Source organism: Artemia franciscana, chromosome 1, assembly GCF_032884065.1.
Source record: "Artemia franciscana chromosome 1, ASM3288406v1, whole genome shotgun sequence".
NCBI lineage: Eukaryota > Metazoa > Arthropoda > Branchiopoda > Anostraca > Artemiidae > Artemia > Artemia franciscana.
This window is the reverse complement of record NC_088863.1, coordinates 15,288,683-15,305,777: the sequence shown is the minus strand read 5'-3', so window position 1 is coordinate 15,305,777 and position 17,095 is coordinate 15,288,683. Positions and strand designations below refer to the sequence as shown.

General features: G+C 34.6%; 1 protein-coding gene across 4 annotated transcripts in view; it reads left to right on the top strand.

The window, feature by feature from the left end:
• LOC136026191 (lysophospholipid acyltransferase 7-like) overlaps positions 1 to 17,095 on the top strand; it is a 150,295-nt gene that overhangs the window by 22,115 nt on the left and 111,085 nt on the right. For all 4 annotated transcript variants that reach the window (XM_065702514.1, XM_065702521.1, XM_065702529.1 and 1 more), the window contains 2 exons: positions 9,884 to 10,158; positions 15,291 to 15,417. In XM_065702514.1, coding sequence (XP_065558586.1) covers positions 9,953 to 10,158; positions 15,291 to 15,417 — 333 coding nt within the window. In that variant the 5' untranslated portion in view covers positions 9,884 to 9,952. The remainder of the gene's footprint in view (positions 1 to 9,883; positions 10,159 to 15,290; positions 15,418 to 17,095) is intronic.

Here is a 17,095-nt window from a genome sequence, read left to right as displayed (position 1 = left end):
CTGAACAAGCATCCAATCTTGGCAATCAAGATTTCATTCTTCTTGGAGAAACTAATCTACCAGATGTCAAATGGGCTGGGGCTTAGGATATCAATAAAGCTCTATCACCTGTAATCCATTTGTTGAATACTTTGAGAACAATGGCCTGTACCAAGTAGTAGATCAACCAACCTAACCAGTATTTTCTTTTGATATTTTATACAGCCTTGGGGCCACCAGGGGGTTGAGGTTTCATATATTGTTGCAAATACAACTCTAACAATCTCAAACATCACAAACTGTGAATTCTAACTTCTCCTTTTTGTTTTATGGTGCTTTTTCAAAAGAGCGATAGCTTTGGTGGTACCCAGAATGGTAAAATTTCAGTTTACAGGGCTGTTGCTATCATGTAAAATAGTTTAGTTAGGTGAACAAACCTTTCAGGAATGAATCCTGTGCCTGAAACAAACCCTGGGAAGTTATTACCAAGCTACTATGTCTACCCTTTTCTTCTTCTTCTAGGGTGGTGATTCCCAGCATGAGGCACATGCCCCATTGGTGGAGCATAGGAATATTTTTTGTTGGTCATGGGCAAGACATGCACCTTTCGGCTGACTTTACCTTAGAGCCTTTATCTAAAAAGAAAAATATTTTTCATGTGGATGCTGTCACATTCAAATGCATTCAAAGAGCACAAAATACAAGATAGTTTGAAATGATGTTATACATTGTATAAAATGGTTGTGGGTGTAACTCAATCCATGTAACTGAAACTGGGCTTCTATGCAATTTGACCCCATTTAACTACACCCTCATACAACTGGACCCCTGTGCGACTACAGCCTATTTGACTAAACCCTTGTGTAATTGAACCCACGTTTAACTGGGCCCCATACAACTCAGCCCATAAGCAACTCAACCTCATGTAAATGAACCTTTGTATGAATCAGAACAACTTAGCCCATTTAACTAAACCCTTGTGCGACTGAGCCACCATTTAAATCAATCCTTTTTCGACTTAACCCTTATGTAACTCACCCATGTTTTAAATTAAGCCTTGTTCTACTGAACTTAACCCAACGATTAAGAGTAAGTTTGAACTAGTACTGATTAGAAGTTCAAAATACGCTTCTTGGTTTGTTTGGAGCTTCTACTTTATATTATTCGTTTTGGCCAGCTAAATTAATTTGTACCAAAGACAAAGAGCCAGCAAAGCCACGATTGCAACTAATTTTTGTCACTGGTAGCCAATGAAAACGATTTTCTCTCAGGATGACGCTTGCATGCATCTTTTTGTGCATGACAGAGTGAATGGTTACTCCATTCTAGTAGGACTTCACCCAGTTTTCTCTTAAATCACCAGATTTTGATTTCTTTCCTTTTACATGGTCAAGCATTATATTTTTTTTTAGTGTGTGAATGGGGAGGAGAGAGGGTCGTTGAATTTGGGCCTAAGCTATAAGGTTCGAAATGGCTTTTAATCTGGTCAGCGTTAACTTTTAATGGGATTTAGCCTCTAGTCAAGGAATAAATGAAAGTCAGAAAACATTTGAAGAAAAATTGAGAGGTGTTGGGAGGAACAGGCTCAAAAATTTCTGCTGAGGATTTTTTTTTAGAGAATATTGTGATTATTATACTTATGTGCTTGAATAGTGAACCAATCGTCTTCTATTTGGAAATTCTGGATGAAGTATGCTATCTAACATAAAACCAGTCACCAGTTAATGCACACCTTTATGGGGTGGAGGAAATAAAACGCTAATTCCTAGAACCTCAGGAGGTTGTCCATTTCAGTACTCCTGCGATCTTCTAGTAACCGGTTAGTGATGGGAAAAAGAGAAAGAAAAAAAAAGACATGTTCAGGTATCAAGCAGTTTTTAGTGGTTTCCTAGAATTTGTTTCATAATTAATTTTAGCATTGAAATGAAATGAATATAAATAACTTCTATCATTGACGAATTAGCTTTGTATGAGATTGTTTGCTTGACAGTTTTATTCAAAACTATTTATCTACTTTCCACTTGCAAAGGTGACTGTGTAGGAAAGTATTCAAGAGGGGATTTTAAACACCAGTATGAGGATTTTCGATTACGGAAATTTCAGTTGAAAAACTTTTACGGTTTCAAGCCTTTCAAACAGTTCGTGGTAACGAACTGTAGTAAGGAGCGACCCGGCTCAATAGTAACCAAAACTCTAAAAAATGGAATTTTGGTACCAATAGCTACATCAAAAGAATTGCATTTTAATGCTGATTTTAAATATTTAAGTTTCATCAAGTTTAGTCTTACCCATCAAAAGTTACGAGCCTGAGAAAAATTTGTGTTATTTTAGAAAATAGGGGGAAACACCCCCTAAAATCACACCATGAGATTCAGCGTATCAGAGAACCCTATTGTAGAAGTTTCAAGCTTCTATCTACAAAAATGTGGAATTTTATATTTTTTTGAGGGCACCTAGGCCCCCTCCCACGCTAATTATTTTACCAAAGTCAACGGATCGAAATTCTGAGATAGCCATTTTATTCAGCGTAGTCGAAAAACCTTATAACTATGTGTTTGGGGACGACTTACTCCCCCACAGTCCCCGTGGGAGGGGTTACAAGTTCAAAACTTCGACCAGTGCTTAAATATAGTAATGGTTATTGGGAAGTGTACAGGCGTTTTCAGGAGGATTTTTTGGTTGGAGGCAGGGGTTGAGAAGAGGGGGATATGCTGGGGGAACTTTCCATTGAGGAATTTCTCATGGGGGAAGAAAATTTCCATGAAGAGAGCGCAGGATTTACTAGCATTACTTAAAAAAAAAACAATGAAAAAATAAAAAGTGAAAAGTTTTTTTTCAGCTGGAAGTAAGCAGCAGCATTAAAACTTAAAACAAACAGAAATTATTACCCATATGAGGGGCTCACCTCCTCCTAATACCTCGCTCTTTACGCTAAAGTATTTTTAGTAATTTCAACTATTTATTCTGCGGCTTTTGTGATTCAGGGGTCATTCTTAATGAATTGGGACAAAATTTAAGCTTTGGTGTAAAGAGCGAGGTACTGACGAGGGGGCGAACCCCCTCATATATGTAATAAAAACATGAGAATACAAAAGTTCTTTACGTAAGCTAATTTATAAGTTACGTATATCTTTTACTTATAAAAAGATTCGTAAAAAAATAAAAGTTCTAGTTGCCTTTTTAATTAACCGAAAATCGGAGGGCAACTAGGCTTCCTCTCCCGCTCTTTTTTTCTCAAAATCATTCGATCAAAATTATGATAAAGCCATTTAGCCAAAAAAAAATAAATATACAAATTTCGTTTTAATTATTCCTCTGCGGGGAGCCAAAATCAAAACATGCATTGATTCAAAAACGTTCAGAAATTAAATAAAAAAGCAAGTTTTTTAAATGAAAGTAAGGAGCGACATTAAAACTTAAAACGAACAGAAATTACTCCGTATATGAAATGGGCTTTTCCTTCTCAACGCCCCGCTCTTTACACTAAAGTTCTTTACTGTTTTAAAATGTAGAGTTAAGAGAAAAAGTCAAACTTTAGCGTAAAGAGCGGGGCGTTGAGAAGGAAAAGCCCCTTTCATATACGGAGTAATTTCTGTTCGTTTTAAGTTTTAATGTCGCTCCTTACTTTCATTTAAAAAACTTGTTTTTTTTTTTATTTAATACACTCCAGAATTGACACTAAAATCATATTTTAATGCCATATGCCATTTTGTGATGGTTTTGTCATGTGGAAATCCTAACTGCGTGCAAATGCAAATATTAGATGTCAAATAACATTAGACAGCTCTCTTCAATATTCTAGTGACCTATTAATTCTGGAGAAATAAAAGAAAAAAGGGAGACTTACCAGTTTCCAGCTCTTTTTAAAAGTTCTCAGAATTTTTCTCAGAAATAAAATTTTACTATTCATTTGAATATTGATTATCATTCCTGAATCAGCATTAACAATATTCTTTTTTCTTGTGAAACAGTGTTTTTCTTAATGCGTCTTTTAGATTTCGGCTTCTATGGGCTTTCTTTCTGCCAGGGTACAGCTATTGCTACAACCACGACCTTCAAGTGTGTTTGGATCCTGGGAATGAAAAATCTGAACTAGGTTGAATGAGGGTTGAGTTGCTCGAGGGTTACGTTTTAATAGGTTTAGTTGCACAAGGGCTCAATTAAACGGGTTTGAGCTGCAGGAGGATCGAGACTAAAGTTAACCTTGACGAGATTTCAGTTAAATGGAAGTTAAATTGCATAGGGTGAGTTATATGAGGGCTCATTTGTGAAGAGGCTCAGGTGCATGGGGCCTCAGTATAGAAGTTCCCTAACAAGAGAGCTCAGTTGAATCTGGGGTCAGATGCACAAGGGTTTTGTAGCAAGGGGTTCAGTTACGCGAGGGTTCACTAGCAGTGGAACCTATAAACAGTTTTGTGTTCAGACAATATTTGTCATTCATATAAAAAAAAGTACAAGACGACTCAAAAATAGATACCGAGTTAATGGCCTTTTAAACTTACTTCAGGTAAATACACGCACAGCTTTGAATAACAAAATTTAAATACCATGAGAGGGCATCAGGATTTTAAAATCGTCTTGGTATGGCTTGAAATTAGTTAGGAACCACTGTCCAAGGGCTTAGAAGATTGTGTACCTATCTAAATTCTGATGTAAAACGTTTTACTTTAATATTCAGTTTTTGATCTCTTTTTCATTGGCTTTACGTTTTGAAAATGTAATTCCTCTTACTTCATCAGAATTATAACGCATATCTGGGGTAATTTCCTGAATTTAAGATATAGATTCGGTTCTTTAAAGTTTTGCAAATTTGAATTGGGCAACAGAGGTATGAGGCTCTAAACCCATTCATTGTGCCTCATCTAAATAGAAGATTTATTTTGCAAGGCTTCCCCTTTTTAACAAAAATAATAAAAAAGGTTTGACCGCCATGTTAAACAGCTTTATCTAGCTGCTTGTATTCATTGCTACGGCATTCTACCGGCAAAATAGTCTTGATATTTAGACCTAAGTTCTTGATACTATTTTCAAAACTGAATCCCAAGTCTTGATAGTCTGTGGTGTGTGTGTATATTGTCTGTGTACACAGTGCACAATAACCAACTGTGCTAAATTTTACCTTAAGATGAACTTGCAAGTGATATAGGTAAATCCATAAAATGCCACTCAGTGATGATTAGGTCAAGGGAACAAATGCTGCATTGCTTTGGATGAGCCATAGTTTGGCATGTCAAGATTTAGGTTTCAAGCTGGGGGGTTAGCCGCTTGTCTTCCTGCTTCTACCATTACACGAGATATTACAATTTTTGAAGAAGAATTATTCCTTTTTCTAGTATCAGCACCATTACATAACAGCTTTGTTGAATGTTCTATGGTATGAGATCATTTGTTTATTTATTAGCCCAACGATTTGAGGATAAAAATTTGAGCCAATCAGGAAAAAAGTTTTTTTGGTTCCTCTTTTGCGGGACAGCTTAATTTCTAAACAGTTTATTGTACATTAGGTTCCTCTTGCCCCAAGGTCTTATGACTGGAAGTTAAAAACTGATCTGGGCCAACAAGTTTTTATTGCATTTATGGGTCCCCTGCCTGATCCCATGGCAAAATGGGAGGCAGTATAATGCTGAAAACAGTTCCCAAATTTTCATGCCACTGGACATATTAGACCAAACAAAGCTCTTTTTCTACTATAAATCGTCTTTGAATCCTTAGCAATTTTCATATTTTGACACTTGCTCTTGGGCCTGCAGGGGATCATATCAGTTCTGCATGTATATTTGCCTTTTTGAAATTTCTGAAAAAAAGTCGCTTTTTCAAAAGTTTGATCAGATGTTTTGAGGAGTTACAGAGGGATAGGTAGCACAATAAGGCATGGAAGGTGGCCAATTGTCCTCTAATGATTTTTTAATCTTAGGAAGAGGGATATAACTTCAAGTTTCCAGTCAAGTGAAACCCCTTCTTAGTTATCAATAATCCCCTCTTCAGCGTGAATCGACTGAAAGTAACAACAAATAAATATGTAATACTTGGATGGTATTTGACTCTACTCTGACAGCTATATTGTGCTGCCTCTGATCTATTGGTTAGGCTGGAACATCTCAAACCTGAGTAACGTATAATCCATACAGTTCTCTTCGTTGACTACATGCAAAAGATAACTGCTTGAGGCTCTGTTGCCAGTATGAATACCATGCTCTTTTTTTAGAGTCTTTATACATTTTGTTGCAGGTCTTCAGATGGATTTGAGAGTCACCCGGTCTGATGTCTGATTGAAAGATCAAACACTTACTAAGCTTCGATCTCATGAAAGGCACTAGAACTCTGAATTTCTTGTCAAATAAAACCCCAACCCAGTCACTTCCAATCCGCGAAGGGGCTGGAAAGAAATAAAAACAAACTTATAAAAACAACCATATATCAGTTCAGTCACCAAAGCTATTATGGTATGACTGTACTGCGGCCATGCTATGTCTGTTATCATCAGGGCCAATGGGTTTTGAATAACCGGAATGTAAACTTAGTCTATTTGGAACAGTTTTAGGTATATTATTAACATTGATGTTGAAAAGCGTGGGTCCCAAGACGTTTTTCTGGCATAGGCTACCTCAATTAAGACCTAAAATTTTCTAGATTAGTAGGCTAGGCTACTTTAAGTAAAAACTTTAACATGCTGCTTTTATTTGCTTTAAAAGCCATTGTCCAGTCAACCGTACCTACCTCTATTCCTTTTTTCTTTAATTTTAATTCTAACCTCCAGGAACAAACTTCATCAAATACCTTGGCAAAATACAGAAGTACTCTGTCCACCAGGAGGGTTTAATTAAAGAACCTGGCTACATAATTGTGAACATCAAGTAGATTGATTTCAGCAGATTTTCCTAGTTCTTTTAAGTAATACTGATATGCTAGTACGATTAGTGAAGTAGCACAGATATTCTAAGTAATACTGAAATGTTGGTGGTTGTAGGGTTTTGTCTTGTTTACTTTTTTGTGGGTTATGGGAATAGGGGCTACTCTTCTATGTGTCAAGGGGTTTCTTTTGAAAGAATCTAAGATGACACCATCTTCATTAAAATTGTGTACTTAACTTGTGACTTAAAAAAGATAATAAGTATAGATTGTGTTAATGTAACCCATTAAAACAAGTGTATATATTTTGTTGAGACATAAATTTTAATCTCCATGCCATTTGTGTCTATAAAACAATAGGAATGCACCACCTTTGATTCTACAAAGAGTAACCAGGGGTGCCTCTTTCTAAAAAGAGTAATCAGGGGCGCCAATGAGCAAATTTTATTTTGTTGGGAGGGGGGGGGGGGGGTGAGACAAGGGTGATAATAATCGACCATATTGACAAATTTATTTTAAAAACAATGAAAAACCGAAAGAAATAATGAATGAGGGCACCAGAAAACATCTCAGGGACCGTGGTCCTACCCCGGCCTCCTCTAGATCGGCCACTGAAAGTGATTACCTTCTTTGATAAGGACTTTAATGTGCAAATGATAGACCGTATAGCAATGCCCTAGATTCAGCAGATATAAAAGTGGATAGCAAGACAAGAAGAACAGTCTCATGACGTTTTAATTGCGAGGGTATGATTTTCGAAGATATATATTTTCAGTTTTGCCTCAATAGGTTTGATTTTAATTTTCTTTTAACTGACTTTAGGGCAGGTTTATTACTGCTGGTTCATATGGACAGAAACTTTCTATTGTGTTCTTTGGTTTCTATCGATTTCCCTGTGTCTGTTGCACAAAAAGTCTGTTGCACAAGTCTGTTTCAATTTTACAACTTCGTGTGCGAGTCTGAAGGATATTATGAAAGACTGTTTTCGGGATTATTATAGCGAACGAGCTGGTACAACTTTAGCAGAACAGGTTTTTAATTTCTCAAGTTCGTGTCTGAAGGATACTATTAAAGACTGTTTTAGGGATTATTATAGCAAATGAGAAGCGACTTGAGAGCTGGTACAATTTAAACAGAACAGGTTTTTAATTTTTAAAAACGGGTTTTTAATTCTTAAAAACCGGTTTTTAAATTTGTGAAAACCGGTTATTAAATTAAAAACAGGTTTTTAATTTTACAACTTCGCGTCTGAGTCTGATATTATGAAAGACTGTTTTCGGGATTATTATAGCAAATAAGAAACGACTTGAGAGCTGGTACAGTTTAAACATTGTAATGTCTTCTAAAAATTTGAGTTACTGTTTTGAACTAGATCTACCATCCCGAAATAAATTTCAAATAATTGTCAGAAATAATTGTCTGAAAAAATCGTTTGAAACAATTGTATGAAATAATTGTCTAGCGTAGATTTTTAGTATGACATTTTATATGATTTTATTGTCGCTTCAAGCAAGATTTTCAATATAACAGATTTTTATGCATATGTCATGTAATGTTGAATTTATTATCTGAACTAATAGACTATGTTACCTAAAAATGCTTTTCATTTTATTCGAACTGAATAAGAAATACTTAAATGACCGGCACAAATCAATAGTTATCTGAATATTTACTTATGAAGTTGGGTTAATATATTTTCCCCAATCCCTCTGCACACGAAGGGAGGAGGCCAGGAGATAAATTGCTCTCTAAAGCTGGTCCAAACCTCTCATCCCCAGAGTACTTGTTTGTTTTTTGTTAAGACGCTCTTTAAATATTTTCAAATGGTCTGAATGAGTCAATAGTCTTTATGTTAAAATCTGCATACAAGAGGAGGATGAAGGTGAAGTTCCTCCAAATTCGGTTCTGTGGGCTCTTTGTATAGAAAGTTTTGGCCTTTAACAACAGTGTTTTGCTTTTTCACCTCCCATTGTTTTGTTAAAGACTATCTTATATTCTTTGTCAAGGCTTGAACTTGTTTATGCAGCTGTTTTTTTTTTATCTTTATATAACTTACTTTTCTCTAGCTTTTTTTTCTTTGTTACTTTTACTTTGTTTTTGCTTTTTTACATTTCTTATTTTTTTCTATAGCTAAAATTGAATATGTTTATGCAGCTTTTTTTTATCTTTATATAACTTACTTTTCTCTAGCTTTTTTTCTTTGTTACTTTTACTTTTTTTTTGCTTTTTTACATTTCTTATTTTTTTTCTATAGCTAAAATTAAACATGTTTATGCAGCTGTTTTTTTTATCTTTATATAACTTACTTTTCTCTAGCTTTTTTCTTTGTTACTTTTACTTTGTTTTTGCTTTTTTACATTTCTTATTTTTTTTTCTATAGCTAAAATTAATCATGTTTATGCAGCTGTTTTTTTTTTATCTTTATATAACTTACTTTTCTCTAGCTTTTTTTCTTTGTTACTTTTACTTTGTTTTTGCTTTTTTACATTTCTTATTTTTTTTCTATAGCTAAAATTAAACATGTTTATGCAGCTTTTTTTTTTATCTTTATATAACTTACTTTTCTCTAGCTTTTTTTCTTTGTTACTTTTACTTTGTTTTTGCTTTTTTACATTTCTTATTTTTTTTCTATAGCTAAAATTAAACATGTTTATGCAGCTGTTTTTTTATCTTTATATAACTTACTTTTCTCTAGCTTTTTTTCTTTGTTACTTTTACTTTGTTTTTGCTTTTTTACATTTCTTATTTTTTTTCTATAGCTAAAATTAAACATGTTTATGCAGCTGTTTTTTTTTATCTTTATATAACTTACTTTTCTATAGATTTTTTTCTTTGTTACTTTTACTTTGTTTTTGCTTTTTTACATTTCTTATTTTTTTTCTATAGCTAAAATTAAACATGTTTATGCAGCTGTTTTTTTATCTTTATATAACTTACTTTTCTATAGATTTTTTTCTTTTTTACTTTTACTTTGTTTTTGCTTTTTTACTTCACTTATTTTTTTTCTATAGCTAAAATTGCCTTTATATTAAACTGTCATACCTTAATTTTTCAGGCTTGGAACAGTGATGATGGAGTAAGGCACTGAGTATGGTGAATCTGGTGTCAAGATTTCAGGATAAAAATGGGAATAGCTGACGATATAACATACTTTGCACTTGTTGTGTTTACAATTGTTTTTGGGAAAGTTTTTAAATCATACAACGGCAATCAAAAGCTCCTTGGTCTCTTTCTTGGTCTCCTTATCAGTCTTCTAGTTTCTGGATCACATGTGTATCATGTGATTGTTATTATCCTTTTCAATGCTTTTTTAATCACATTTTTAAGAAGGTAGGTTTTTTTAAGGTCTAGGATATTTTTCTTCTTGGTTCTTCTTGTTTCTGCATTGCCAATACAATTTGTAGAATTGTTCTTGTTTTCAGAAACTGTACAACTTAAGGCATCAAATGTGAAAATGACTGTTTACTGAGATAGTGCCAAAAGGTGACCGCATAAATCTGCCCCACCATGTCTAAAAAATATCGTACCCATGTGCAAAATCCAACCTAATTAAAGCACCACTTAAATCAACCTCCCAAAACTAACCTGTTACCGTGCTTAATTTCAAACTATCTATTGCCATATCCGACGTCCATTTCTATCGTCAAACACTGCCTTAGCTCTAGAAAAATGTCAGTAAAAGCGTTAAAGTTTTTTTGAATATATTTATTTTTTTAATCTTATAAGGCCTCAAGACCTAATCTTGTAAGGATGCTTTATTCCCAAAAAATATTTATAAATTTTTAATTTTATTTTAAATTTGCAAGTAACGTTAAGTAGCTTTTTTCTTGTTTATTTGTTATGGTTTCTATATATTGAATGTAAAATTAGGCACCTATGATTTCTCATTTTCCATCAAAGAAATCAGATTACTGAAATCAGATGTTCCTTGATAAAGGTAGGTCACAATCAGAATCAAATCCAATCCCTCAATTTTTTTTTTTAACTTTAAAGCAATTGATCTGGGCACTTATGCATGGCAGCTGGGGCTTGAGCATTTTGAGATTTCATCATTTTGATAATTGTCATGCGTTATCATTAAGTTTCCATAATAGAATAAGATTAATGACTGTTTTTGTAAAATTTAAACAATTCAACCACAAAATAATTGCGCTTATTTATTATTATTTTCGTATCTCCATTTGTGCTATTTCAGAATTTGCATTGTATCGAGTTAACAACGCTTCTTGACTACTAAGGTCCTTGCATTGGCCGTGCAGTATGTTCCTATAGCTGTATTCAATCTCTTAGCCCTATATCACCAAGCTGATGTCACACCCTCTGCATTTTTACTAACTTTTTCATTCCCTTTATTTGCAAAAAAGAAACAAGATTTAATGTTGAAATGAAGCTAGATTTTTATGGAATATTCTTTCTAAGCTTTTTAACTCCTTTGTAATGAAACCAACTGTGTCATCAACCAAAAGGTTACATATCTACAATGTCCTATCAGATCTATAGGAAAAATGGCAATGCTTTTTTTGGAATGTTAACAAGAAATATTTCCCATTTAGAAAGTTTAAAAGTAGTATTTAAAGTTGAAAATATTTATGGTATTATTCCTAATTTTTATTCATGACAAAATAACTTTAAATCTATCATCAAAGAATTGGCTACAGAAGTCACCTGTCTTGTTAGATCTATACAGAAGATCTGTTTTTGCTATGTGACTAAACGATTATTCTGCATTCTTAGAATACCTGTGAAAAGAGTATTTACAATACTGTGGCCTATAACAATAATATTTACTATATTATTTATCATGTCATATTATAATTTATAATGCTATACTATTTTTTTATAATAATGCTACTACTAACAACTCACCACAGCACCAAGCCACCTGAGGCCATCACAGCTATGCATGCTTTTCCTCCATCTAAATCTCCATCCAAAGGTCCTAGCGCTCGTCCTGCAGTGTGTTACTACAGCCGGATTCGATCTCTGGGTCTCATATTACCAAGTTGAGGTCAAACGCGCTGCACCGCCACAGAACTAGGCCTGCTTTAGAATTTGATATTTTTCCTTAAAATATTTACTATATTTTTTTATTCAATTTATTTGCAAAAGAAAACAAGGTTTAATTTAAAAATCGCTGCTTAATACTTATCTTTTTTCTCCCCAAAGCTTTTTAACTCCTTTATAATAAAAACAACTGTATCATCGACCAATAGGTTACAGAACCACAATGTCCTATCAGATCTATAGGAAATTCAGCGGTTCTCTTTTATGGAATATTTTTCTTTTTCTTTCTTAGAAATATTTTCCGTTTAGAGGGGTTAAAAGTAGCATGTAAAGTTAAAATTATATATGGTCTTATTCCTAATTTTTTTATTCATTACAACATAACTTTAAATCTATCATCAACGAATCGGCTACAAAAGTCCCCTGTCTTCTTAGATCTAAGCGGACCTTTTTGCTATTCGATGAAATGAGTCAATATGATATATTCTCTACTTTTTGAGTACCAGTGAACAGAATGTAAGTAAACAAAGAAAAAAAAAGAAGAAATAAAACAGAGCACAATATGCAAACCAAAATTCCAACAAACCAAGTAACAGATAGATTACATTTTACAAAACCACATGGAAGAAAAATGGCTTGTACCAAGTGACCTTTTTGGAGCTTTTCTTGGAACTTCTTGGAAGTTTCTCTGAGCCTACTAAAAAGGGTGCTAATAGGATCGGTTGCTTCAAGTTTTGCTGTTGCTCTGAAGTTACTTACCTAACGTGTGAGACTGGGAAGATGTTTAAAACATTTATAATTATAATATTTGTATATATTTATTATATAAATTTATTACCTTATTTATTATGTCACACAATAATTTGATACTATTTATTTATAATGATGTGTACAAAAGGTTCGTTTTTCCTCTTCTGATAGGATTTATCTGTTGGGAGTTCATGACAGAATACGGGTCAAAACAGAATCACTGTATAGTCCTGCAGATAATGGACGGTTACCGAACCAATTACCACTAGTGAAGGATTTGTAGCCATGACTGGCTTTTTCTTCGAAATGCTGAGTTAAAGCTGAACGAATAATGTTTTTTAATATTATATTATTCTCCAATATTGAATATTATTTTTGAGCAATAATTTTTTTTAATATTTTTGAATATTTTTGACTAAGGAATGATACATTATTCCGATATTTTTGTTTTGGCATTATTTGCTACTTTTTTGTTGCTTTCCTTTTGTTAAGATTTTCGTACTTATTCGTTTTTTTGTGGGCTCCGAAATTCGAATTCTGCCTGTTGGGGCTTGTAATAGTAATTCTTTAAATAAATATCTTATCTTACCTTGAACGTGACAACTGTCTATTTGATTGAATCAGGAGAGGATTATTGATTTGAATATATCATAATCAGATAATAAAAAATATATTAAAATAATCTAGAATTTGATTATTAGCAATTTGGGAGGAGAAACTGCTGATCGTTTTGACCAATTAAGTGAGAAATTCTTTTAAAATTGCTGTAAGTTCGTGCTAATATCAAGGTATTTTAGGGGAGGGAATGTAGAATATAGTGTGTACCAGTGTTAGTTCTAGCTTTTGTCTTGTCACTCTGTGAGTTACTTTGGTTTCGACACAAAACGGGGTTGCTGAAAAGTAACACAAACCGTACATGAAATGGTTTGGAACAACATTATACTTCTTTTTTCTGCATAAATTGCTTGATCTGAATATCTGTTGCAAACTAAGATTAAAATATTGGAAGCTACAGTGATGACAGTGGTCAAATATGGTTCTGAAGCATGGGTGCTCCAAAAACTGGATGGATATTTGCTAGATGTTTTCCAGAGAAATTGGCTATGGGATTTTCCGGGTACCTAGCTGACTGAAAATATTTCAAACAGTAGACTGTACGAAAACTGTGGAAAAATCCCGTTTTCTAGGGCTGTAATGAGAGAGAGGTTGAGATGGCTAGGTCATGTTCTGCGGATGAACGATGACAGATTGCCGAACATTGTCCTTTTCGGGCAAACGTCTAGGGCTAAACGGAAAGCAGGTCTCCGCGGTTGAGGTAGGAGGGTGTCATAAAGAAAGATTTAAGGGAAATGGGAACTTCCTGGGAGGGTGGAAAAAGGGAGGCTTTGAACAGACTGGGATGGAGGAGGAGCCTGTGTAGCTGTGTTGGCCACATGCGGCTTGATGCTGCGGTGAGTTGTTGTTAGTAGTAGTAGTTGCTCTGTTTGGCATTCCTCTGGAAAAAGATGGATAATACAGAACGAAAGAAAAAAAAAATATAGTAAGAAACCCATAGTCAACTATTTCTAGCTATATTGATTTTTTTGTGGCTCCTTAGTTATATTTGTCTTCACTCTTAAGTGATATTTCTCCTATAATGTTTTCAAGTGACTGTTTTACATTTCTTCTGAATGTAAGTTGTCTTGTATGGCTTTTTCCGGGTGTTTTTGTTTTGCTGGTACTTTTGAATAAATTACGTTAAAAAAGAGAATTTTTATAGCTCGACAAAAAAACCTAACTTTTATAACAAATTTTATTGAATAGCTGAAAACTAGTTTCTTTTTAAATAATTGTTAGACAAGACATTACTTTTGTAATTCCACTTTCTCAAATGATTTTTCTCTACTCCAAAGTGGTTTATCCTTTTTTTTTCGGGCACTAGCAAGCTAGATTCATAGATGTTTTATATAAATTGATCATATTACATAAACAAATCATTGTCATGCGTGAGCAGGTAAAACGCCACCGTATAGCTTTCAAGATGGGGGGGGGGGGTTTCTCAGGAAACGTTGGATAACTGGGAAAGCTTTGTGAAGAAGAAACTTTTTTCATTCTCTCCCGAATGTACATGTGAATAAAAATCTCTAAACGAGAATTTTGCGAATTGAATTTTTAAATATAAATTAAATTTTCAGACAAGAAAATCCGTTAATATTTCGACAGCCAACCTCGAGTAGCGTACATTTCGAGTAGCGTAATTTCGTCAAGATCGCGGGGGGGAAGGGGGGGGGGGGGCAAAGTTGCTGCCAATTTTCCCAAATCAAGTGAAAATGAAAGTAAAAACTATAAAACACGCAATTCGATACTGTAAAGGTACTATTTAGTACTATAAAGGCACTTCATAGTACTGTAAAGGTATATATGTACTGATCTGTTTCTGTTGATGTTTTGATTATGTAGGTTTATCTTATTTTCGACTAGATTTTGGAGGAACCTAAATTTCAGCTGGGGCGCAAACTGAGGTATGGGAGGGGCAGTTACACTTTTCCTATCCAAGAGAATAAGATCTATTATTCAGTAACGAGTCAAGTGAATTAAATAAGAAACAGCTAATGTTGTTGAATCAACTGCAAAGAATTAGGTTACTAAACCCAAGGCATGAATAAATAATTTTCTGAAATTGGATTATTTCAGTTACAAGTCCCATCTTAGCTACTTTCTTTTTATAGATCATGTCACATATGGAGTACAACATTCACATTTACGTATCTAGTCTTCTTCAGATGTTCTACTTACTTTGGACTTGAAAAATCACCATCATTCACAAATGCCATTATGATGATGCTTACTCTGAAGGTAAGTTTGCTCTTTGCTCAGTCGTTCCAGCATTTAACAGCCCATAGTAACAAAAAAGAGCTTGAAAGCCCTAAAAATGGTTTCGGGTCGAAACAAAAATACACTGTTGTGATTTTCTTGGCCAAAAATGACTACAATCCCTTGGCCTGAATAGCAAGGAAAAATCACTTTTTCCGACAGTTTGTATCTTTTTCCGTTTTCTCCTCTCTCCGAAGCTAGGGGGAAACTGGAACATCATAGAGAGCTGTTTAAGGACTCTTTTGAAAGTTAATTCCTACATCTGGTGCCTTTAGTAATCAATACTATAAAAGATGGCAAACAAAAATCCTATGTCTTTGATTGTGTGGATGTGTCTATGTGTGGCTGGGTGACTTGGTATGTATGGTTGGGCGGGTGTGTGTGGTTGCATGGATGGGTGTTTGTAGGATGCGGTTGGGCAGGTGGGTAGCTTAGGCTAGGTTAGTAATCACTAGGTTGTGGTTGCGTGGATAGGGTTTGGTCGGATGCGGTTGAGCAGGTGGGTAGGTTAACTTAGGATAGGCTAGGTTAGGGTAGGCTAGGCTGTGGATAGGTGGGGGGCTGGATGGTTTTGTGTGTTTGGCGTTGGGGGCGATGTTTATGGTTGGGTTGGTAATGAATGTTTTTTTTGTGGTCGGGTGGATAAGGGTTTATGGTTGGGTTGGGTTTATAACAATTTTATAACCCGAATCTTATAAACTTCTTGGGTGTTACATCGCGCAAAAGATACAAACAATCAAAATCAAATCAAGAAGTTGTTTCCCAGTGTGTATATGAGGTAACAAGTAAACTCAAGGGAAAGTCACCCTTTTGCTTCTTAGAAATAGCATCACTTGCCAACAATATTGCTTCAGCAATGGCTTATTCACGCTTAAACGACGTTATCTATCAAAGATTACCTCCAAATTGTATTAACTGGATCCTAAGCGGAGCTGCAGTTCTTACAGATACAAGAGTCAGGAATGTTTTCCAGGGTGGTTTTCCAGGATGGGTCAATTTATAGGTACAATGTGCCGGAATCACGGGAGTCGATGCCAGAAACAGATGTTTCGGTCCGAGTGAGATGTTCGGACAGATGTGTCGGAATGATTTAAATTGCATTGCCCAGAGTAATGTCTAGTACTGGATTACATCTCATAGAATTGGATCCCAAAAGAATTATAGCCGACCGTGATGCTATCACAGATTATAATCGTCTAAGAAGTAAGTACAGACCAGATCTATGTCTTTTTGACAATCCTAAGCAGCCCATTGTTGGCATTGAGACCATTACTGGAAAACAATAGTGGGTTTCATGGTAGTGGTATCTTGATTTGGATTCAATTGGTCTTGAAATCACTGATGAATCCAGTATTATAGGCAGAAATTAAAACGAATTCTTGAAGTCAACACATATGTACAAGATCATTGCTGCTGCCGTTGGTTCAACTTTTGATTGCGGTCATTGCTTTGTTTAGTGAAGAACTCTTGAGGGACGGTGGTATATTTGCAATGATTCTATTTGCGAAATAAAAAAGTAAGGATGCGGCTGACCCATCAGATATGCTTCTCATTCTTGAGAAAAAACTGGAAATATGACGTTTGGTTACTTTAAGGAAGGTAGACTAAGGAAGGTAATAAGGTAATAAGGAAGGTAATAAGGCTAAGGTTGTACTACGAA